The sequence below is a fragment of the Aythya marila genome, assembly GCF_965140915.1.
Source record: "Aythya marila genome assembly, chromosome: 13".
Taxonomy (NCBI): domain Eukaryota; kingdom Metazoa; phylum Chordata; class Aves; order Anseriformes; family Anatidae; genus Aythya; species Aythya marila.
This window is the reverse complement of record NC_139054.1, coordinates 4,580,658-4,606,985: the sequence shown is the minus strand read 5'-3', so window position 1 is coordinate 4,606,985 and position 26,328 is coordinate 4,580,658. Positions and strand designations below refer to the sequence as shown.

Below are 26,328 nucleotides of genomic sequence, written 5' to 3'. Positions count from 1 at the left end.
GCACTGAAGAGTCTGGCTAGTGTCATGGTTAGCTGTTCCCATCCTTTGGAGAGTCAAACAAGAGAATTATTTGTTCTTGGAATGAAGGGAGAAGATAGATATGCTTTTAATAGGAAATAGCACACAAGTATTCTTAAGAGTTGAAACATAAAGATAAAAACAACTTGAGGTGTACATACTAAAGGCTGAAATTTGGGTGCAAAGTCCCAAATTTCTTGCTGTTTTAGACATGAATGAGTTTCAGCTACTGTATTTGCAGAAAACTTTCTTTCCAGCCTCCATCCCTAGATTTTTTTAAGAAACAGTCTAATGTTGACACAAAGAAATATTCTTGCATGTTTCACAAAATTCAGGATAAAAAGCAATCATCACGTATTTTTCTTTTTCTTTTTTTTTTTTTTTCATTAGTCAGTGTTAAATATAACAAGACACACAAACAAAATCATGGAACTGCAAATATTTGTGTACTTTCCATCCCATTTCATTAGTGAATATTGTGATTTGACTCTATGTATGATAATTACAAGGAAAGAATTTACTTGGATTTTATGTTCATTTAATTTTTTAGATATACATCAGGACAGTGACAGGACATCCCAAAGACACAGTTCTTCAGAAGGCAAAAACAGCTTGTTTTTATCTTTATGATGATGCAAAATACTTCAAGGTGAATGAATCCTATCACACCTTTTGGCATAATCAACAGCATTCAAACTGAAGTAAGGAAATTGTATCTGTGGGTTTGAACAGTTTGTGGGAAGGAAGAGTCATTAAAATTAAAAGGCAGAAAGATTTTTTCCTCCCTCTGATTATTGTGAAAGACTTCTGCAGAAGACCAACATGATGTGCTTTCAATTGATCACTCTCTATAAATTCAGATCTCAATATAGCAAGCCTATTCATACTGTATGTGAAATTTGATCACAGATATCTAAGCTTTTCCCTTCCAGTCCAAATAATAGAATATACATTTTCATGAAAGCAATTCTGAAAAGAAAGAGGTTCGAAATAGGACAAGCAAAATATATCAAGCAAGCTTAAAATTAACTTTCCTTTATTGTTGACTTGCAAAATGTGTAAAACCTCACTCACAGCTCTAGCCACTGTCAACTAAGCAACTGTAGAGCTACATTATAGATTGCAAAACTCAATTCTCACTACGCTAGAACATTCAAACTATCCTGTTCTATGTGCCCTTAATCTATTTCTTGCTTAATCTTGTGGACATCTGAACAAAGATGGATTTGTATACATTCCTCATACATTTCCATGTGTGGATAAACATAAAGATCTGAATGACCATTTTTTTTCTCTGAAATACAGAAGTTGTTTAAAGTAATGGATTGTTATCAGTTGTCACCTTTCTGGTCCCAAAAGAATGAAGCACTGGAAAAAATAGAAAATCCATTTGATTATTCAACCATGAAGGGAGAGGTTAATCCTGGTCTGCTCAAGGCAAATAAGTTATGGATATCTAATCAGAGATAATAAAATAAAATAAAATAAAATAAAATAAAATAAAATAAAATAAAATAAAATAAAATAAAATAAAATAAAATAAAATAAAATAAAATAAAATAAAATAAAATAAAATATCTTCATAAATTTGAAATCACTTCCTTGCAAAAATTAGTTTTTCATTACCCTCCATTGATCAACTTCAGGCATATTAGTACTGAAACTCAGAAACTAGAATCACTGTCTGTAAACCTTCCAAAATTTGAGATATGTCAATTGCATGCAGGAAAATTTCAGATTAGCAGCCACAATGTCTGAAAAATAACACCAACAGATATTGGTACTACCAGTACAACTGCTGCCCCACTGTTTTAACCTGTTTGTAACAGGACTGCTGCACAGTAGTCCATGGAAAATAGCCACTGCAGTTTCCTGACTTTCCTGACTATCAATGCTTTTTCTTCTAGGTGTTTTTGCTGTTTGTTCTCTGTTCTTCTGTTTTAAAGCTGGAGGGTCAGCTTCAGCAAATGCAGTAAACATGCAGAAAGAATATAAAACATAAATGGCTAGTACCTATTCCTGCCTGGATTGTAAAATGTGTATTCTGAGTACAGAACTAGGCAACAAAGAATCATAGAATCATCTAGGTTGGAAAAGACCTTCAAGATCATTAAGTCCAACCACCAACCTGACCTACCCAGTCCCACCACTAGAACACATCCCTTCATGCCAAGTCTCTTAAATCCAGGGACTGGGACTCCACCACCTCCCTGGGCAGCCTATTCAACAATTTAAACCTCTCCTGGCACAACTTGAGACCTTTTCCTCATGCCACCTGGTAACTTGTCGCCTGTGAAAAGAGACCAGTGCCCTCCTTGCTACAGCCTTCTTTCTGGAAGTTCTAGAGAGCCATGAGGCTCCCTAGTAAGGGATGGAGATTCTCCTTAGTCCTGCTGTTGAAGTATTTATAAAGCAAAATCATCTTCAAAAGTTATAGAAAGTTATAAGAGAGTGCCACTATTTATCTGCTGTTATGCCTATACAAGTCATTTTATGGTTCTGTACAAAAGAAGCACATATGTAATTAATTCTCTTATTAAATCCTCTTAAGTCAACATTAAGTCTTCTTATATCATGGAGCTCTTTATAATGCTGACAAGTATATGTCACAAGGCACTGATTTCACATATGTGACAGATACTATGATCCTAAATTGTCCTATTGCTATTCTGATTTCAAATATGAGATGTAAATACATTAAAGCAAGACCTATTTCTCACTTCAAGTCAGATATTTGAAAAACACATTAAATGACAAGCAAACCTTCACCTCAGATTCATCTAGTTGTCAGTTAATATCAATCTAAATATTAAAAATACTTCTATTCCTTGACAACAGTCTGTAGCTGTAATTTTCTGGCAGTTAATCATGAAAAACATCTAGGGCACTACTAGATACATCAATACTGTATGTAATCCTGGTTCTACCCATTGAAAAAATATGCAGGGTATTTCCAAAAACAAAGAGAAAGCGTAATCAAAAATATGGGACATTTTATGTATCAGAGACAGATAACAACTCCTCTTCTGCCAGAAGAGTTGACTTTTAAGAGTGTGATTTAAAATTCATAAATTGAGAGGCACAGAGATGTCAAAGAATGCCTATTTACTTTTTCCTTGTACTGGAACAAGGCTTGAAGAACTTTTGTAGGGCATCATGGGGAAGTACAAAGTAATGAGTGAAAATACTAAACAAATTGGTTGTTCAGACACCCTGTAGTTAAAATGGGGAATTCACTGATGTAGAAGCTGGACTAATTTGTGAAAGTAAAATGCAGTAAAGGCTATCAGAATCAAAAGCATAACTAAGACAAATGCTATCACAAGCTGACAAGAATTAGTCCCTCCTTGCCCACTTTTTTTTCTCTTGTCTAGAAAGAAGGTGCTGGTATAGATAAATATAAGAAAAAACATTTGAGTTCAGACTATAAGTTCTTAAGTTCTTAACTTTTCAATGCCTGAAATGCATCAGTCACATCTCTCTTTTACATTTTCCTTTTTACTATTATTCACCAGTGAAGTTTTCAGGCTCAAATGCTTTGTGACAAATAAGTGTGTTGGGCAGGGGAGGGGAAATACAATATTATTCAAAGAATTATGATTCATTGCACAACATGACTAATTGTGGTTAGCAAAATCACTATAGTGAGTGGGAAGTTCATTAAGAAGTTTCTGTTTTTCTGGTCTAATTCTGTACCTTGCTTTTTTACAATACATATGTATATATTTACATAGTACATTAAAAGAACTCTAAGAATTCCTTTCTGCTTATCCACTGTCTACAGATCTGCAAGGGTGTTGTGGTTCTTTGTCCGTTGCCTACAGTATTTAATCACCTAGCTACATTCAAGACAAAATGAAGTTTCATTACATATTTTGTAACAACACAAAGAATTCTATAGGTGTTAAATTTACATTATCGTATAGTCCATGGTGCTGTTCTGTGAGTGAGGGCAACATTTTATTCTTCATTCAAGGTGAGTTCCCTGATTTAAAGCACTGAGTAAATTGCGTATTCTCTTGTTCAGACACAGGTAAAACAATCATGCCACAGGCAATCAGCTTTGAAAAACAAAAGGTTGAAGGAGGCAGTTTCTTTCATCACAGAATATCTTCAGTTATCAAACACTATTGCGGGACAATCACAGATTGCAGATATCTGTTCTGAAAGCTTGGAATAACATATGTTTTTGCACACAGTTAAAGAGAACAAAGTGATTCATTACGAGACCAGCAGCACCCTGTCACAGAGTTCTCCAGAGCTGAAATGGACAGAGTTTTGGATAGGTAAAAGTTTTGTTGTAGTTCTGAGTTATAACATAAAATAAAAATGAACTTTGGGTATGGGCATTTTTTAATACATATGCATCTGCTCTCCCAAGGTAAAAATGCAGTGAAGTTGAAATCCAGGTGGAATGCAGAGCCGACCTACCAAAAAGTTGTGTGCTTTCTTCAGCATGTTTTTGTAATACTAGACTGCTAATGTGTTAGCTATCTTGTAGGAAAAAAAAAAAAAAAAAAAAAAAAAAAAAAAGGAAAGGAAAGAAACTTTTTTCTTTTTCAATAAAAACAAACTCTAGGAAGTAAATTAATGAACAACCAAATGGCAAAGCAGATTGGATTGTTCCTACCAAATGGTGTTTCAAACACAATCTAATTAGGTGATAAAATGGACCAACATACATTGAGACTAAGTAAGCAATTAAGTGGTGTGTATCACAGAGTGGGAGAAGCATCAGTTGTACGGGACTGTAGTGTAAGACATTTGGCATTTAGCTCTCTAGCAACTTATCTACCCCAAGGGAAGAATTAAATGAATCAGAGTAGAGGACAGCTTCTTCAAATTGAAGCATCTTCATTTTCATTTTGATTTTATGACAAGATTAAAAAAAAATAATGTTCTTTGATACTAGGTGTTGATACTAACTCTCAGGAAAATATATGCCCCAATCTTTCATGTTATCAACACTTAACCATTTATTACAAGATTTTGTTTTGAGATTTGGATATTCCCTACACTCCTGAACTCATTTCCTAAAATCAAAAACTTGTATATTGAGACAAACAAACAAATAAAACCACATGATTTGTATAACTTGAATTTAACTTCAGATGTCATGGCAGGAGCAGAATGTGTTTGATTTAGTGAGAAGCAACCCAAAGCATAAATTTATTAACCATTTACTCTTTTTCAACTTTCTCAAAATTCAAAGTGACATCTCAGATAGAATTATTCACACACAGGAACATATATGCACATGCATGATCACAAAAGGCACACAAAATCATCTGTACAGGAAGTTACACTATGAGATACCAATGCTATCAAACCCTGATCATACTTTTAAGATACTTTCTTGCTTACCTGTTGCCTTCATTGTGCATATCTGATTTCAAATGGATCCAAACAAAACAAAAGAACAGCTTCAATGTATTGAAGAGTACATCACAATCAATGGTTGATCATTTGTAATGGCAATAATCCAGCTGTAGATATTTAAAAAAAATCTTGCTCTGGAGCTGTACTCCTAGAAAAGGCAAATCACACTGCATAGCCACGTGTTCATAACTCAGGTTATACTGAAACATACACCATGGATTTAGGGGAACTATAAACTTCCCACACCTCCAAAAAAAAAATCAATTCAACTGAGCAGCAGTCTTCTTGCATTCTTAAGTGAGAGTTCCTATTACTATATTTCTATCAGTGTATCTACAAATTCAGACACTGAACCACATTATGATAACACAAATATAAGATTTGTTCTCTTTATGCATTCAATATGTGAAATAGGTTTTATAGCTTGGCTTCTATGTTTATATCTCAATTACTGCATATACTTACATTAAATTTCATTTAATAATAATAAAGGTACATTTGCATACGTTATGACTTTACATATAACAAATGCTAGCAAATAATGTGCTTCTTAGATTTTGGCAGTTCAGATTGTCAACATAGTAAGAGTTGAGAATAGCATGGACTGTATCACTGTAGTTCAAATAGATGAGCTAGACCTATACCCACATGCTATTCTTTCAATGATACTTTTAAAACTGTTTTTAGATGTCTTATGAATATTCTATGAGATTTTCTCAATAAATAATATTTAAAAGCTCTGCTAACTTCACAAAGTACTTAACTGCTGTTAAAGCCTGCTAAATGCTTAGCCCCAGCAAATAATACTGTTAAGTATTTAAGAGATGTATGTGATCAAAATGTTAAAGTTCACTTGGAAGACATTTCCTAACACAACGAAGTATACTCAATGGCAGGCATTTTTTTCATCATTTCCCATTTAATCTAAATTACTTCTATTTAATTCACTTCACTAGGATTCTACACAAAATGTCACTTAAGAAAGAGGAAGAATTTATAACATCAGAGACACAACTGGTATATATATAGAAAGCAAATATTAAAGTATTTTCAAATTATTTTGCAATTGACAATTCTGTACTGACAGTTATTCAACACTCGTATTGCTAATAAGTCATTATTTGATACACAAGTGTACTCTCTTTCTTTTGAAAAGTCGTATGATTCTCATCTATCAATGTACTAGGTATAATGCATAATCATAAAACATCCTCCAGTATTTATATTGCTACGTCAGGGGAAAAAAAAAAAAAGGAAGGTGATCCAGTGGAGGCATAAGCAAAAAAACTGAAAGATATATACATAATCACTGTTTCTTTAGGGTTTGACTTCCCTCTTGGATCACTAAACAGTGTTCAATATAACATTAATTCATTTGTTCTTTCTCTCTAACCCTGCCTTTCCTGTGTTTCTAAGTGACCCAAGGAAGCGTATCACATAGTAGACTTAGCAGTAGATTAATAAATACTGAAAGAGCAGCAGTATATTTACCTGAAAATAAGAGGCTACAAATATAATGTTATTATGAAAAAAAAAAAAAAAAAGAAAAAAGAAAGAAAGAAATAACTGTCATCTATTCAACTGTGGAGGTACAAATGACAACACTTTTTCAAACTGCATTGAAAAGGGGGAGAGATGTTTATTGATATGATTCTACTACTCATTCATTTAGTGCCGACTTAATGACAACTTATATTGTTTTATTCTGTGACAACAATTTACAAAGCACAATATCCAGACCAGTATTTTTTGGCAATGTTAGGAAAAAAGCTTCTTCAGTCTTTTTTTTTTTTTTTTTTTTTTTTTTCCCCAAAACAAATTCCAGTTTTAAATAGGTATGTGGCTACTTCCACATAAAGCAAGGATCCTTGGTATGATACATTCTTTGGATAATTTTATTTTTTTATACAAAAATAGTTTAAAATAACAAAGATATGTCGCATTTGAAATAAGAAGTTTCTACACTAGCTGCTCCTGTGATGTGGACTATTCCCAAAAGCTGAGAAAATTTGAAGATCAGAAAGAGCATTTTTGAATATTCAAACATACCTGTTTAAACAGGAAAGGCTGATTATACTCTTAAATAATCTCACTGACATCAAGCCATATCTAGAGATGATGGCGTTGTACAGGGAGGAAATTCTTTCTAGTACAACCGAAGCATAATAGACAAATTCTATACTAAAACACAACTGTGAAACAACAGCTGGAGTTAGTAAAAGTTCAAGCTCCTCCTTTTAAAAATTAAAAAGGCAGCCTGACTGAGAAGACCCCATGAGCTGCTGACAGTTCATTCATGGGGCATATATCTTCTTGTAAGTATGGGTTGCATTCCTAGTAACTTTTTTAGTAATGTTACATAACCAATAAATGGAAGTACACTACCATTTTCGAAATTGTATTACTGAGATCATTTCCTCTTTCATCAGGTTTTACATTAAAAAAAAAAAAAAGTGAATTCAATTTTTGTGTAGAAAAGTGTAATGAAGAGGATGTCTTATTTGCTGTTACAATGATTTACCGAGATTTTCTATCTATATATATGAAGATATCTATAGATATATGTATATGGAAGATATTCCTTATAGCCTTATATTTGGAAACAAATTCAGCTGTATTTTAAGCAGATGTAATTTAACAGGCTTACAACTCCATTGTTGGAAGTTATAATAATATTTTCCATTTTGGCTGTATGAATTCTTTTCTTACTTCAAAACAAAATACAGGATTAACTTTTGTCTCAGGTCATTAAATTCTAAGAGTTCAGGAAACCAATTTTCCATTTAGCAAAATGATGCAATTCCTTTGGAGGATTTTTATCTTTATAGAACAAAAAGGAAGGTTTTTTGATTTCAGGTTTCAAAATGAAGGTCATAAAGTAAACTTATGTTTCACCCTAATTGTGACCAATGTAAATATGCCTTTTTTTCCTGTAAAACTAAGATTTCTCTGAAATTGTCTGCTTGCTTCCGGTATTCATTCCAAAGGGATTGCAAATGATCAGAGATATCTGATAGTAGTTCAGAAATGAAATGAAATCTTCAAGGTTAAAATAAAAGCCTTAGCAAGTAATGCTCAAAGTGAACTATTTATGGAAGATGTTTTCTACACAAAAGGAAAAATAAGACTAACAGGAAAGTGCAATGAAGGAAACAATTTGTCAAAGTTCTCAAGTTTTGTGATCCAAGAAAATTTAATTTTCTTCTGCTTAACAGTGGGAACTTCATCAAAGTTAAAAAATTGACTAAGAAGTGTTAAGAACAGGCTAGCACAGAATAAATGACACTTTGTAATAGAAATAAATGAACTATGGAAATAATTTAAAATTATAATAAAAAAACTCCAGCATTCACCCTAGCCACCAATATACTTGATAAAATAGTGCCTTAAAAGATATGGTAACTCAGCTTAATGCCAGACAGACTCACAGAAAAATGTACTTATTTAACTTAAAGTGCAGTTCTGTTGATTCTTTTTTTTTTTTTTTTTTCAGCAGATATATAAGCGTGCTTTATTTTCTTCATACACTTTATTGTTTGAACAAACGGCAGATTTCACACATAATTTCCTGTATTTATTATCAGACTTTACCAATCTTAACTTCTGTGTTTTATTTTTCATTTATAAACAGAAACAAATATTGCAAAAAGGAGGCTAAGCCATAACCACTAGTGAAAAAGCTGAATAGGTCGCTGTCATATCTAGGAATCTACTAGAGCAGTATCCCTCAGTTTTAAAGGAGAACTAAAAACCCTATTACTTTCCTGTCTGCAGAAAAAGTACAAATGTAACTTTTGAAGTCATCCTTCTTAGGAAAGCTACACACACACAAAATAAATGTATACATAGCTAAAAATCAAGTGATCTAATCTCAGCAAAAATTCCAAAGTGATAAATATGCAGTGTTGCATTATCTCAAGTCTTCCATTCTGATTTTTTTTTTTATTACGGAAGATCAAAGAATGTGGAGAAAGAACCTGGGAGCTAGCTAATATTTGCTAGAATTATAATTTGCAGGATAAATGGAACTAGCTTCTCAAAGTTAATAACTAATACTTGCTTTGAGTCATATCCTCAAGATTTACATCCAAACTGAAATCTTGAAGACAATAGTCTGATTTCCACTTAACAATAAATCTCTTTTTACATACGTATTATTATACATCCTCTATGCTAATTACAGTCTTCCAAATTAACTCTAAATTTATGTACATGGCAGAGTGGCTCAGTTGATGCTATATTTCAGTTTGGGATTTTAAGTGTCACCATAGTTATTCAAATCAAGTTCAGGACTTTAAAAGCTTTAGTCCTCAAGGATTATAAAATGAAATTGAAATTAATCACAATTTGTAAAATATAACACCATATATTACTTTCCTTTACCATCTGGCTAGGATTTGTTTTGTTTTGTTTTGTTTTGTTTTGTTTTGTTTTGGCTTGGTTTGGTTTGTTTGTTTGTTTTTTTCAACCAACCTGCCGAAGATTAATTCTCTTTGGTGCTGTATAACTTGAAGCTGATTATTCCAACAGCAGATCAGTACACTGCAGATATATACAACAAGCTCACTACAGACTTATGTCAGAACGGTGATATATAGTTCACTTTTAATGTGAAAAATGAAAGTGAAAGGCACTTCTCTAACAAATAGCATTTTAATAGCTTTAATAATAAGAGCAATACAAATCTTTGCAAAAGATGAGTGTAGTATCCAGTGCATTAAAATGCTGGTACTTTAGGCTCACTGTTGTTGCTACACTAGCTTTAATTTCTTAACTGAATTTTATACAACTTTTAAACACTGACCCTGAAATTGGATTATTTTTTTCTACTGCAGCCATTTTAAAATGTCTCTGAATGCAAAAAAATGGAGAGTCCAACTTGTAAAGATGGACTACTGAAAATCTGCCACATGAACTCCCCTAACATACAGTCAAAATAAAATATAGTGCATCCTTTTACATACTGAGCAGATAAGAAAATGAAAAGATTAGCTTGTGGCAACGTGATTTTATCAGAGTAAGTCTAGATAGGTATTCCTACCACCCTGGAAGAGACTGAAGTAATGGACACACCAGCAAAGGTGAAGCTCTGCTTGAGTGCAATTTGCACAGGGCCTGGGTACCCAGGTCTTAAGCAGTGAGCAAGACGCAAACTCTAGCATGAAGGATGAAGGGACAAGTGATTTTATTCCAGCCAATCACCACCTGATTACTCCTTGGTTAGGGAAACTGATACTGGCTTTTCCTTTTCCTTTTTTTTATAATATATAGAGAGAGATTTTTTCTTTTTTTTTAATCACTACATTTGATTTCACTGCCAAGGAGATTGCACAGATGCTTGAGGCACATGCTGGATTAGTAATACAGAACTCAATGACTGTAACACTGAAAGAAGCATGAAGACCCACCAGAAGGATCAGTGCCGAATTCCAAACTGCACAGGCAAAATGCATGAGCAATCAGGATGCTTGCAGAGTGATATATAAACTCTTAAAGAATTTTATGAAAGATGCTCTTACTAATCTAAGCTATCGTTTTTTCAAATTGAAAAATTAAAAAAAAAAAAAAAAAAAAAGAAGACAAAGTAATAGACAATACTAGAAAACACCAACCAAAGCTTAGTGCACACTTATATTAAAGCTGATTGGTAAAATACTGAGTTAAGATACACGATGAACCAGCAACATATTATTAGAGCTACTTTTAAAAGCTTTCTAGAGCACATATGTAACATGAACAGCTATTCACTAAAGTGAATCAAGCATGGTGAATCAAGCATAGAAAATAGTACCTAGCAGAAAAAGACCTTTCTCTAAACATTAGAGAAAACATTTCTCATTAGGGAAATTGATATGCAATTTTGTAAAGCATTACATAGTCACAGTTTCATCTAGATATAACAAGTATTGGACAACAATGACTTAAAGCTCTAAATTGGCAGAAAACAACTTCAACGACAGAAGCAGAAACTTATTTTCTTACACTGAGAGGACATGAGATCTCACCAAACCAGAGTTTTGGAGATCATATGTATTTAATAACAGCAATGAACATGGGCCATAAAAATATTCTTCTTTCAAATACTTTATAATCTATTAAAGAACCCAATATTTAAACTTTGCAGTACTTTTCTTTTTTTTTTTTTAATTATGAGCTTAATTCATAGTTTTCAGTCCTACTGTGAGTAGACTTGCATTAAGTTGTTCTGAGTGACTTTAACTTCTGTGATTTATCTGGCTTTTGAAAAAAAATGTGATGGATAAATTCAACGGCTTTGATCTTTATTTTAAAACTAAGGAGCTTAAAATTTCATAATAATATAATCCAAAGTGATGGCACCAAATAAGACAAAATTTCCCTCTATCTAGTCTAGTGCTTCATCATATCCAGCATTGATACTTAGATAAAAATATATATAAAAAAAAAGGCAAAAAAAAAAAAAAAAGGACAAAATGCAGAGACAAAAAATTAATAAGAAAAATATATATTCATTTTCTTGAAAAAGCCAAGCGACAAGCAGTGGAACAATCCACAGGTCCATTTCTTCTCAGATAACCTTTTTGGCTTTCCTGCATTATTTGCATAGCCAGACAAGTCCATAATTTAACTTAATTCAATGAAATTAGAGTTTTGAATGAGAAAACAGTTAGGTGAGATGAGCTGTCTGAAGAAATAAACTACTGAATTTGCACCCAAAACCTACAGACAGTACAGTAAATGAAGTTTAATCTTGTCTTAACATTACCCCAAATAGAAGGTAAAGATACTTCAATTACAATTACTTTTTAAAACTGTACTTCCATGGAGTAACTGTGTCAAATGTTGTCTGTCAAAATTCATATTAAAAACAAGACTATGTTTTCCTATACGTATCATATAATTTCTAAAAAACAGTTGTTTTATTTTGTTGTTTTCCTACTAGAAGTCCTTGAAATAAAGATGCAAAATAAGATTAGTAAAAATTCCACAAGCAGCCTGTTTTCCAGACTCTCAAACAGAACTACATTCATCAAAAGTAAATGATTTCACATTTAGCTTATAACGAATTCACTTTGCACATTTAACAAATCCCTCTATGACCATATTAACATTAGTACTTATGCACTTATCCAGTGGACAAATTACAATCACTCTGGACACATTCATGTCCCACACTGCACAGGAATACTATGTTTCAAGTGATCGAGTCCTGCCAATTATTTAATTTACTTGATAACAATGAGAAAATCCTCTCATCCTAACATGAAAAATCGTAAACCAGAAATATACCTCACCCCATTCAAAGAAAAGAAAAAAAAGAAAAAAAGAAAAAAAAAAAAAGTAAAACCCATAGAGTTTGATAGATATTAGAGTTATTTCTGTGATCCTCTTATCTCTTAGCCTGCAGATGGATGGACCATTTAATGAAACACAACAGTCCCCTTCATATTAAAGCTACCAAGAATGACCAACTTCTTAACAAGAGAACAGCTAAAATACCTGAGAAGTGCTTTGATACTGTCATGTGTTGTTTCCAATTGGAGCCTTAGAAAATGCTTCAATTGTATCAAAATGAGTTCTCCAGTTCTTAAAAGTATTTCTTCATTAATTAATTTGTTGAAATTCAGTTACTGGTTAACGTTCATATAATCATTATTATATTAGCTATAATCATGGTTATATTAGTGAAAGATACTGTGCAAGTCATCATTCTGTAAGTCTTAAGAACACAAGTCCCAAATAACAGCATGAGATCACAAATGCACAGTTGGCTATTTCTCCTTTCCCACATTTCTAGAAGTTTCTCATTGTACATGACAAAAATTAGACAAGACTGCATGATTAGGATATCTGGTCTCATGGACCAAGATGCCAAACTGACCAGATTCTCACTATTCTACTAGAAGACTTCTGTAAAGCAAGGTACAGAATTTCATTTGTTTTAGAGTATAATACATGTACATAAGTCTTTGGTTCCATGGAGATACCATGAATAAAAAATCTTCCAGTTCACACATATTAATTTAAATTTTATTTCATTATTCCTTATGTTAGTTTTTCTGATCATTACACTTCTTTTAAACTTCAACTAATTAATTTATGTTTCTGGCAGTTTCTTAGATATTTACCATCGATTTTTACTTCTCATTGTTTTTCAAATTGGCAACAACTCTTTAAGTGAATGGAAACAATCATTTGTTTAAATTAATTCTCCATGAGTAGTGCTCACATGATTCTTGTAACTGTCTTCTTGTTCTGCCTGCAACTGTAACATCTAACCTGGCTGTTGTTTCTGTGCTTTAACATACCTGTCAACTCAACAAAAACTACGACTTCTCCCATCTCCTATTCTGTTAACTCTACCACTGATTCAACTTGTTATATTCTAGATTATGTTTCAGTCATTTGCTTTTTTCTTTTACTCTCACTCTTAGGAAGAGTCCAATATGTCTTACATTCAGTATTTCCCCCCTCCATGCATTATATACCACCTATTTGCAGGCCCGAAGGAAAAAAATTGGACTGACTGATACTATGTTAGTTATTCATTGTGCTTGGAATCCCAAGTGCCAGAAATGCCATAGAGGAAGAGGAATTTACCCTTTCTGAAGAAGTAACACATCTGGTCAAGTAATGCACAAGAAAATTCCAATACTTCTACTTACATTATGTTGAAGATGTATTAATAATCATATGACAGACTATTGATGCTAGGAGTAAGTGAGTTATATTAGCATTACAGGAAAGATCTACATTGTACTATATTTAGTTAAAAAAAAAATGACACAACTTTTAAGGAGAGGAAGAAATGTCACATTAGTGAAAGCTAAACACATACACAGTGCCACAACAAAGAGTTTGTCTCACAGTTGCAGTGTTGAAGAAAAGACATTTCCAGCAAAGAATTTCAGAGCACTCATTCTGCATTATTTTCCATTAATGCTTAAGATTATTCATAAAAGAAAGGTCACACATGACAATTCTTTTCACATCTTAAGAAGAAAATAAAGTTGTGACTAGCGCTGGGCAACTGGGTCACTATGAGTTAAAAAAGGGAAGTAAAACAGAGCCATGCCAAAACTAGATCAAGAAATTAAATAATGGGTAAAGTTCAGGTGAAAATCAACAAAACAACAAAGTTCCACAAGCTCAAAAACTGATAGGTGATAATTAATGATACTTAAGTTTCTTAATTTTTAGTTGCAATTTAATTCTCTTACTGTATGATATCCAGTGGGTTTCTGTGTGTTGGATTCAGAGGACATTACAATAAAACAACAACACTCTGAGTCAGTTAAAGTATTCCTAAAGGAGCAATGGTGAATCATTGCACTTCAGATTAACTGGCAGTGCTGGATTATATTTATTTCAGACAATCGTGAATTGTGTGACACTTTGCAAACTAATTCTTATAAAAGCTCGGAGCATCCTAACTAGTTCCTTCATTCCTACACATAGAGAGCTGGTGCAGTTAGACAATAAAATAAAATAAAATGAAATGAAATGAAATGAAATGAAATAAAATAAAATAAAATAAAATAAAATAAAATAAAATAAAATAAAATAAAATAAAATAAAATAAAATAAAACAAAACACAAACACCAACGCCACACATAGCAGATGTGAAATGAAGCTTCTTTTTAGAACATTATGCATTCTTAGATATGTTGCAAAATGTTTTTTTCCAGTTCATAGACTAAAAAAAAACATATTTTGGAATATCTTTAAGAATGTCATGAATTAATTTTTCCAGGCATTACTGTTATAGCCCAGACCCTAACATTAGCAGCTGATAACTTTAAAAATTCATTAAACTGCTTTTCCTATTAAAACCTGAGTAGTTCTGCTAATGAAAAGGAAGAGAAGCCTTAAGTCAATTTATTTGAAGGAAATTGCTAAAATTCTTTCAAATTGAAACAACGCTCCAAACACCATATTCTAAAGTGTAACATTTAATATTTTTTTTAGGAAAGGAAAAATGTGGGAAGAATCAAGTTTAACAAGGAATCCAAGACATAAATAAAGTGTTCCTAGTGACAGAAAGATATGCTTTGAATCTTAAAAGTTACGCTTTCACATCTCAAGGTTGCTGTGTAAAAGGGTTGGTTCTGTAATGTGCATAGATAGGAAATTTGGCGTGGCAAGAATCTCATTGGTACATGGAAGCATAAACAAACACAAAAACTGTAGAGGGAAAAATAATCTGTTTGTTATCTGCTGTGCTTTATGGGCATGACTCTTAATCCTTCAAGAACAGGAGCAAAAAATAGCTCTTGTTCTAAGGACATCCTTAGGTTTCCATTCTTTCCTTCTCCTTTGCAGGTGCACAGTGCAAGCAAGCAAAGACCATTCAAATCTTGAAGGGGTTAAACTGAGACACAAGTGTAACCAAGCCAAGCAGCTGAACGTATGCTTCAAGGAAGTGTCCAAGGGGCACTGGAAGTAAGAACCAACAATGCCAGTGCTACAGCAATTCATTCCACTATACATAGTTAAACTAAGTATCACAAAAAGCACTTCCTATCATTATATATAAGTTGCTTCATCTATTTTTTTTTAGTCCTAAGTACATATTACTCCATTTTTAAGTTAAAATCCTTGTTTACTTTGGGCACTGCAATGAGATTTCTACTGGTAGGCTAATAATCATGAAGTTTATCCACTAAGCATTCCCAGCCTCTGTCTGTCTCTGCATTCTGATTACTGTCTGGACAGTTAATTTCTACAGCTTTTCAAATGGCGCTAATCAGGAATTAAAAGCTACTATCAGCTTTGCTAGATACAAATTCCTACCCACTGGTTAGAAAGGATTTTCAAAATAGGCAATTCTTGGCCTTTCCTGATTATCCAGAGACAAGCTGATAATCCAGTCCCTAGTATTTAGGAAGTCAAGCAGTGAAACAATGTTGATTATAATCTACTCTTCCTTTTAAATATCAAGAAATGAAGCAAAAAAAAAGACTTCAGCATTTTAATCTTGAGCCATCTGTAGTTTTTTGTTTGTTTTAGTTCACCAGGAGAATGGATTTGGGGGAAGATGAAAAGGAAGACTTGGAATCAATAAAAATAGCCCTTTTAGGTGACTCATTTATAATGGGCAGTGTATTTTATGTCTAACATTCTCTTTTATGGCAAGGAAACAAATTTTAGTTGGGTTTACTTTAATTATGATAGTGATTTAAAGAGTTTTTGCAGTTCAAAACAGGTAGATTTTCAGGTAGAGGGAGGGGGAAAGTCCTATTATACAGGTTGAATAGGAAAATCTTTTTAGATGTTTCTCCAGGTAAGAAGGCTCAGTTTTAGTCTTCTAACTAGCCTGTAACAATCAGAAGAAAGATCAAAGAATAAGAGAAATTCTGTTATGCCATCAATAGTAGAATATTTGGATACATTATTGTGTTCCATTTCATCTGCCATTTACATTTTTCAGTCTAGTAGTGTAGGTTTCAAGGGGAAGAGGGTGAAAAGATTATTTTAGAACTACATACTTCCCATAGCGTAGCTTCTGTCATGGAAAGAAATAAGATAAAAAAGACTAATTAAATACAGTTTGTTGTTGTTGTTGTTGTTGTTTTGTTTTGTTTTCTAAAATGAGGATGTCTAGTAATTCACTGCTTCTATATCACATAATATGTCTAAAAGATACATCAGTTTTCATTTGGTCAAGTAACTATGGACTGGGGAGGAATAATCTGCATATAGTGATTGGGAATGGAGTATCTAGAATTTAGAAAAGGATAGATATTAATCAATATTATTATTTTTTTTAATGTAGTTTCATATTCTAGATGTATATTTATTCACTTCAAATGACTGCTGCTTCTTTCAGGACAAAAATATTTGGCCTGATTGTTCACTGCTTTTAGCATTACCTTTGCTTGTTTATATCTACAAGAAGTGTACAAAATGTTTCAAAATAGCAGTAGATCAGGATGGCAGAATTTGAACACAATCAAGCACAGTTAAGTACGGTTGTATATGTTTAAGCATGGTAAAAGGGAGGGCTAAAATTAAATTTGATTTTTATAAGCTTGATTTTTATAATGTTTTTTTTTTTTTTTTTTTTTTTTTTTTTTTTTAAACTGTGTTGCTACGTTATTTTCCTACATCCTAAGAACAGAATGGACTGATGGAATTTTGTTTTCTTTATGAACTTGGGCAACATTTCCATATAGACATATCTGAGTTTTTCTGCAGTTAAAAAAGAAAAAGGTTGTTAAAATTAGCAACAGCACAGTTTACTTGTATGTTAGTAAACTTAGTACTGTTTAAACTGGTATGTACGTAATGCACTAACATACACATTGAAACTCACTTCCGTAAGCTATGTGGAAAGAGACTCTTTTCAGAAGACAAATTTAAATAATACTGAAAGTTGATGTTACTCAAAAACAGCCAACGCACTCTGATTTATAAGGTTTGCCTGTAAAATCCATAATCCTTAATTTATACTAATGCGTATATGCACAGACGTTAGTTCTGTTTGTATGGCTAAAAATAATACAGTAACTTTAAAAAGCTGAACAATTTTTATAAGACAAAATTCATACTATAAATATACCAATAATATTTGTTTATTTTTATTTTTAATGAACAGCTGTAGTATCTTCTACGTGCTTACACTGCTGTCATTGAAATTTGGACACTATCTGTGCAACAGACATTTTTGGGGGCCTCTGCCTTTGAAAAGGAATAATATTATTCTACAGTTTCAGTCAATGCTAAACAATAAGCTAGTTTAAAAAAAAAATCCTGACTGAAAAGGCAGCAAGTGTCTGAGGAGATATGCTGTTGTGAATCACAAGAAACTTCTGGGAATAAAATAAGCTGACAAAAACGCTATGTACTTCCACACATTCACAGTGAGAGGAGAAATGGAAATCCCAATGTGAGGTCAAGCCCAAAAAGTAAATTGGCTCTGCATATGCAATTGATTACAGTACTGCACATGGCAGTACACTTCAAACACTTGAAGTCTGAGCTACAGTGTGCAGATGCATCGCCTAATGTGAGAACACAAAACAAAAAACAGAGAGATCTGTGGTTCACTAAAAAATTGAAAAGCTTTCACTGTTCAACACAGAAGTGAAATAAGTGGGAGGTTAACATTGCTTCAGGACATCTGCTAATGTTTTATTATCAACTTCTCATTTTAAGTAAAAATTTGTAAGACAATACAACATGTTCCTCATATAAATATGTAGTCACCTACTAATTAATTTTTTTCCCAGCTTGAAGAATTTGATGAAAAAAGTGCATGAACAGAATGAGAGAGGAAAGTTCTGTTGTCTCCAGAATCTTATACATCCAAGTTGACATGAACAAGAAGATTCAAATTATATCAAAATGTACTCACTATTTATACTAGTGTGCCTTTAAAATGCCACATCTGCTGCATGGTAAATTTGAATAATTCCCTGAGTGAAAGATCATTTCTCCCCACCCTTCAGGACAATCTTAGATTTGAACTAAATGGACAAGTTTAATATCCAAGTTGAAGCAAAATCTAGTAAAATCATGTTAATTAATTTGTAACCAAGAAAGATGTGGGCACAAAAACATGTTAGGAAGATTTAAGTACAACATGCTTCTGACTGGAGTATCAGATGGGAAGCAGTCTGTGTATAGGTGTTGTAACCTGAAGAGAATCCACCAAATGTAAAGAAAACAAGTCTAAAAACTAGTTTTATAACTATTTCTGCAACAGAATGTTTAAAAAGTATTATATACATACAAATATATATGCTTTTAATAAACCATTATTTTGTACTGGGAAATGTCAGTAAGTACTTACAAACTTTGTATTGTGAGTGAACAATCACAAGATGAAACCAGAAGCCACAGGAATATAAACGGAGATGACCAATTGTGGATAAATACAGAATGCAACCTTGAAAGGATTCGCTTCAAGGCATAACAAAAACAATGACAAAAATAAGGTTGTGTGGATGGCTTAACTGTGTTAATGAAGCCATTAGTTATACTATCGGAAAGCTGTATCCTAAAGACTGTTAGTAAAAATGAAGCTCCTCTGTTGGAGAAAAAGTCTTTGAATGATGGCAAGAAAAAGCAGGAACGTGTTCTGTAACACTGTCTAGTTGTTGTGTAGGGTCACATACTTGCTGTGTATATATAATATACCAGATTGCATAAGTAGCCTTGTCTTTAAATTATGTATGCAAGTTTGAAACAAAAAAAAAAAACCACACTAGTTCTGCTGCTGTCTTATTTCACATTAGGATATGAAGAATTGATCTCTTTAGAAGCCTGTATTGCCACATATACAAGTACTTTTGTTTTATTTGAAGGGAAAGAAATAACTTGTATCTGGATTAGTACTCCACTGTTCAGGTTTAATCTGGCATTCCATCCTCAAAGCTGGCTAATTTGGATGCAATCCAGCAACATATAACAGCTGTCATAGATAGAAAAAAAAATTAGACACATAATTCTGACTGTTACATTTCAGTTAGATGTCTACAGGAGATATCTGATCTAGAGTATGGGTGTAGAATTGTGAATCATCAGTCCTGTGATGCCCTTTAAACTCATCGTATTCAGCTATATTATCTAGAGGGAGACAGAAAAGGAAGTGACAAAAATGCACCGGAAGAGTAGTGGAGGATAAGAGAGGAGATGATTTTTGGGTGGATAACACAATAAAAAAACGATCACACAACCAAGAAACGAAGGAGTGGGTGATCCTAGTGGGGAAAGTCATGGCAGTACTGCAAAGGTTTTGAAACCGTAATTTCAAATCTGTAAAACAGCAGCTGTAATTGCAGATATTAACTGTGAAGTAACTCAGTAAGTGGCAGAATGCCAGTCAGTTTTGCCTTGTATTTTATTTGTATTACCATTTTAAATTGGAATTTATTTATTATAGAAAATAATTTTAAAATCTGTATTACTGCTAGTTTGTAACTGTGTAATGCAATTTTGTGAATTGCACTAGGCAGAACAAATGTTAAAATGGATAGACCTGAAAGCTTTTTTGAGCTTCTTCACTTTCCTAGATTTGTCATAGCAAAAAAAAATAGTATTAATAATAGTGCATAACTATTAGTAATAGTGTGTAACTATAAACTTGTATCAATGTTGGCAAATTGCAGATAGTGAGCAGATATATATCACCAAGAACAAGATCTACCCTGAAATGAGAATGAGTGCAATGCAATTCAGAACATTAATTCAAAACTTCACACACAGGGCACAGCCATGCAACTTGACTGGCTGATGTAAAAAGAAAATGCTTCTGCTAGCCTGAAAGAGAATAAGACTGGCTTACATTAAATAAAATGATAGCCTGAAAAGTTTTACTGACAATCGTAAATGCCTCAACAAAGGAGTACGAGCTGTTCCCAGAACTACAAGTGGTTTTAAAATGATGATCACTGATAACTGACAGAAAGGAATAGAAAGCAGTAAAGAAATAAAAGGATAACAAGAAATATTTGAAATCACTGCCTGTATTTCCTTTTTTTCCCGTGTGCTCTCAGATCACAAAAGGTGAATGTGATGTTGAACCCAAATGTATTGCTTTCTGTTTGGCCTCTGCTATGCACTCATTATTGCAGGAAGCTTAGTTTCACAGTAGAATACCAATGCTATTCTACTGTCACCCCTCGCCTTTTAGTGTTTCATGAGAGCACGATTCTCTTCTTCCTTAACCTAATTTCACACCAGTAAAACTCTCTTGATTTCTGTAGAACTTCTTCTGATTTTCAGTAGCAAAAACATAAGAATCAAACCATCTTTTCTGGGTTTGCATACAAAAAAAATCAACCCTTTTTAAGTTGAAGTTCTTCAGTTGTCAATAAAGTATATGAAGTTTAATGCTTGGTACATGAGAAAGTACAAGTCTGAATTATTTAGTGTATCAGACTTGGCTGGAATTCTAGAGAAAGTGCCTCAAGTACAATACAGTACATCCCTATTTTATACACCATTGAACAGAACATCTACAAATTGCCCTGGAACTCGCATACTGCCATAGGGCTCACTGACATTATTCCTGGGCTGTGGTTACTTCTAATGCTCTGCTAATCGTTCTGTGCTCTAACATGCTCTGGAGGAAAATCTGCATGTTCCCACAAAGTAAAAGAGAAGTCCCACTAATGAAATTAAGTGAAGGGAATATAATGCATTTTTGTCAATGTGAGTCCCCTAAGCTAAACTTTTGAGGGTGAAGCACATGTATTATTCAACAGAAAAGCTTTAATTAGTGTTTCTTTAAAACTACCCTGAGAAAGAACTAAAAGAATCAAAATAGTCCATCAAGATTGTTGGAAGTGTGGCTAAGTAAATCTGCAATAAGCTAGCATCACTGTACTGATGTGCTTTAAATCTACCTGAAAGCTAAGTAAAGACAACTGACAGTAAATCAAGTTCATTTCACAGAATATTTAAGTTCTTTCCTAGGGTGTACATGACAGTAATTTTAATCAAGACCTGGCATTCATTTCTTCTTAGACTGTTTTTAATAGTATTACCTGATTCTCAGAATCCTGAATGTAGAATGTATAGTGCATTTTAAACAGCAGTAACTCGAAGCCTGGAGTGGGGAAAATGATTAGATTATTTTCAATAGGCCTGTGAAGAAAGAAATGCAAATATCTCACATTTGAAAAAATTGATTTCCAACCAGCCTGATGTCCGACTGTAATTGCTTTAACAGACCATTGTCTATAGCTTGTAAACTTGAATCAACGTATATCCTTCCTTTACTAAGAGATCCAAAAGCCTATTGATTCACACGTCGTCTCTTAAATTGAGATAATCTTTTTGAGATTTCAAACTTAATTTGCTGATTGCCTATAAGTGACATGAGTTCAACGCTGTCATCAGATGAGTCAAACTGTCCTTGACAGTTCTGACACTTTAAGTAGTCGGTTTTGCACTGATTCACTGGCAATGGACTCATTATCTGTAGTGCCATGTGGAACTTGGACGACTCGATTCTGACCTAGGTAGTTTTCATCTGCTTCTGAGCAGTGGATTGCTGTGCACCCCTACTGAGTTTCAAAGTAATTTTCACTTTTGTGTTTCCTAATTGTATGCTTTTTATTTCCTATCAGTCTCCTTGTGGTGCTCCTTTGTGCTGCAGCCAGCAGGTGACACCCTGTACATGATTCCCTAGAGAGAATCATTGTCACTCCTAACTACTTATCCAGTGACTGCCTAGTGATAAGTTTCACTCCCAACTGCTATTTAATGTCCTCCATCTCATGCTCCACAGAGAAAACCAATTATCATACAAACAAAGTAAAATGAAAGTATAAAGTGTCTGATTTAGGTTTATAAACCTGACCCTGCACTCCAATGCAAGATGTACAGCTAAGGTTAGACTGCTGAGCTGTGCACCTGACTACATACTCCATGCTTCCTTCTACCAGCTTAACTCCCTACAAGACATAAGCACTGACCTTGCTTACTTGGAGCCAGTTAACTAACATAATGGCTATATTCGTCTATTGGTTGTTCTAAAATTGTGCTGCTACCACAACACAGAATACCATGATTCTACACTTTTTGAAATATTTGAGCTCTACAGATGACGCAGCAAAACCCTGAATTATTCACTGTCTGTGTGCATGATGACCCCATTTAATCTTTTACTTGTTTGTAATGTTGCTAGCTTTTTAATCTTTAGTCCACTAATTTCCTATGAATTGAGAAGACTACATCCGACATTACACTGACAAAAAAAAAAAAAAGCTTCTCCTTGCAGAAATTTTCACACAATATATTTTACACTTCTTAGAGCCTGACAGAATTGGACGAGTGACTTCAGGAAAACTCTGAGAACATCCTTCTTATTAACAGCTTTCATCCTTCAGAAGACTCCAAATCTCATTGATCTTTCTTAAATGTAAAATAAAGTAGCAATACTGCAACTATGCAGTTTATCATTGAAAGCTTTTTCAAAATACATGTCTAACCATAATGGAACCTGTTCAGAATTCCTTACTCATAATTTCCATTGAAGTCATACTTCCCTGGGAACTTTGCCTGAAGGAAGAGTACAGGGTAAGCCAAGGTGATTATTGCAATCTGTTACTGTGGAAATACAAGCAAACATAGTATTCTACATCTTCACATATAAAGTAAGTTTTCAATGTACATTGTGCTAAGGCACAATGTTCTTAGGAAAATTCTTCTGAAAAGCTAGGAAGCAAACATTTAAAAACACCCTTAGCAAGATTTTTAACGGAAGTTTTTTGTGAAGAAAATCTGCAGGGAGGGGGTCTGATTCCTGTTTTTTGGAACAACAGTGCCAGACAAGCATTTTGAATCTTCTTCATGTTTTTAATTGAGCTCCATTCATTCTCTAAGCAATAGCAATGGCTAATGGAAACAGGAAAGCAGAGAGAGAATTTACAACAGAATATACAAACAGTGCCAGCATCTTTGTGCATATTGATTTATGGTGCCAAACAATCTTCCTCCCTTTCCTTTCTTTCTTCACTGCCATATGACATAAGCATATACTTACATCCTTAATTAAGGATGCTTCCGCAATTGTTAAGGCAAAATGCTTTCACAAAATTCAGATAGCTGAACTAAATGCAATCCAAAAAAAAAATACATACACTAGTTTTGAAGTCAGAAAATATAGTCAATTCTTCTGTGCGATCAAATCTTGGTTAAATGACCCAGGCTGACAGTAAAACTAACAGATGCTTTCTGATTTTAGTAAGACCATGAAAACTCCAATAAGTTATTTTTAACCTTACTTAAAAACAGAATGCAATGGTTTCACTTACTATTTTTAAGCCACCACTAAATTCCCAAGTATATTTTCTAGACTATAGACATCATGACCAAGTATGTTACTCCATTCTGGATGTAGCTAAATCACATTGTTATATTCAGAAATGTTTTGTTTTGTTGACTTCATGCAAAGTTGCACATATTTATTTAACTTACATGTAAATTAGCATTTTGAAACTTGGCAGATAATTTATCTGCAAATAAAGATAGAAAATAAAATACATTTTGCATGTTAATTACAAATATTAAATTAACTATCATGCTTCACATTTAAGATGTCATATGAAAACTAACAAAGCCTCAAAATGTCACAGGAAGTTAGGCACGGACTGTTGACTTAGTCACAGATATGCATTTTGCATCACATATTTCTAGATAGTATCCTTGTAAGTGATGCAATCAGATATTGAACATAGCTCCTGTAATGAAGAACATCTGGTGATAAAGAATTTACCAGGTTTATTAAATCAGTCACATTCCTGCATGTAACATAAGGACAAGGCCTCAGCTATACTGTCCACTGAGAGAGACCGATTCCCTTGAACAACTCAAGTGTGTGTGTGCCTAATCTGAATGTGAGTCACTTGCTCATTGTGTACAGCTGAACTATTCTTTTATTTGCAGCTGAAATATAAACTGATCTAGAGATTTCTCACTTGAGTGACTGAGACACATTTTCCTGGGTTGGCAGAATACAAGGCCAGGCTAAGAGATGTTCCCAGTTTTATAATCACTGTGTAATGTTACTACACTGCTACTCACTTTGAATTAAAATAACTGTTCAGCTGTGTTAATTTATGCTGGTGGATCATTTCAGTACATCATTCCAATCATGCATTCCTTGCATTCTGCTAAATGCAGAGAAAGAAATTGAGGTAGCTATTGTACAAGTAGATCCAACATAGATTTTTATTTTTATTTTTTAATCTGTCTTTAGGAACAGTTGCTATTGTATTGCCTGTTCTGAATGGTATGAATAAATGGTTGTACCTTTTGGAAAAACAACGAAACACTGCTTACCTACAAGTGCTGGAAACTTATAAGCTAGGCATCTTATCATATATGCTAGCATGCCAAAGCATCCTTCATTTTATATAGAGCATAACAGTAAGCCTTCATTTCAGATAGTAGATGAACTTCATGAAATAAAAACAAAGATGAAGATTAATCTATTTAGCTGTGATGGTGTACCTATTATAAAGACTTGGACAGTATCTATTAATCATCTTTATTTTATAAGCAGGTAGATAAAACCATAACTTGGAGAACATCACTCAGCTGAGATTGAACTCTTTAGATTTATCTCAATTACAAAAATTTGACAGATACTATCTGACAATGAGTGCAAGTAAGGCTGGAATTGCAAGTGATAGACTTTTCTGAATGAAGACTCAGACTTTTATCTGGCATTTTTGAAACAGCCAGGTTTTGCATTACTACCTCAATGGCATTTCTACTATCTATAGGAAAAGGTTCATTAGCAAATGGGAAGAACAGGTACTGACTGTGTTCTTTTTGGTTGTTATTTCATTCTAAATGGTAGACTTCAATAAGCCAAGCCTCAACACTTGTGAGAAAAAAAATGCAAATTCCATTTAATATATTCAGCAGGTTTTGCACGTGATTTAATATTAGCACATCTCAAAATTCTGTCCCTTTCTTTTTGGAATGGAGTTTATCATAGGTTCTTCAAGCCATAAAATTAAAACTCATGCTCCCTTTCTTTGATGATTTTTTTCCACTCTATTCAACAAAGAAGCCCCAGCTGCCTTTGCCTACCGCAAAGGGATGTTTTATAGCAAATACCTTTCACAGTTCCTTGATCTTTGTTCCCAAATTAGAAATAAGTATGATATTCAAATTTTTATACTTCAATTATATTTTACATACTAAATAACTTACCACATTAGTATTTATACACCATTGTCTACAGTTTCACAGATGGAAAATGGTCTTTAATGCTGATAAATTGCCAAATAAGCATTTTTTTTATTTTTTTTAACTTACTTCTCTTACAGCAGAAGGAATGAAGAACCCTGGTATATCAGTATCGACATACGCAAATTAATATATATGTTTTAAGTAATTGAGAAAATTGGTTTTATTATTACTCAACTAAGGATACTCAATTATCTAGATAATCTATAAAATAATGGATTGGATTTAATCCTTATGGC

At 33.3% G+C, this 26,328-nt stretch overlaps 1 protein-coding gene across 3 annotated transcripts in view; it reads right to left on the bottom strand.

The window, feature by feature from the left end:
• PCDH11X (protocadherin 11 X-linked) overlaps positions 1–26,328 on the bottom strand; it is a 472,078-nt gene that overhangs the window by 347,941 nt on the left and 97,809 nt on the right. Inside the window, exon 5 of one of the 3 annotated variants that reach the window (XM_082771006.1) lies at positions 5,430–5,545. The exons of the other annotated variants lie outside the window; for them this stretch is intronic. Coding sequence (XP_082627132.1) covers positions 5,444–5,545 — 102 coding nt within the window. The 3' untranslated portion in view covers positions 5,430–5,443. Of the gene's footprint in view, positions 1–5,429; positions 5,546–26,328 lie in introns of those variants that run through there. 3 annotated transcript variants of the gene reach the window in all.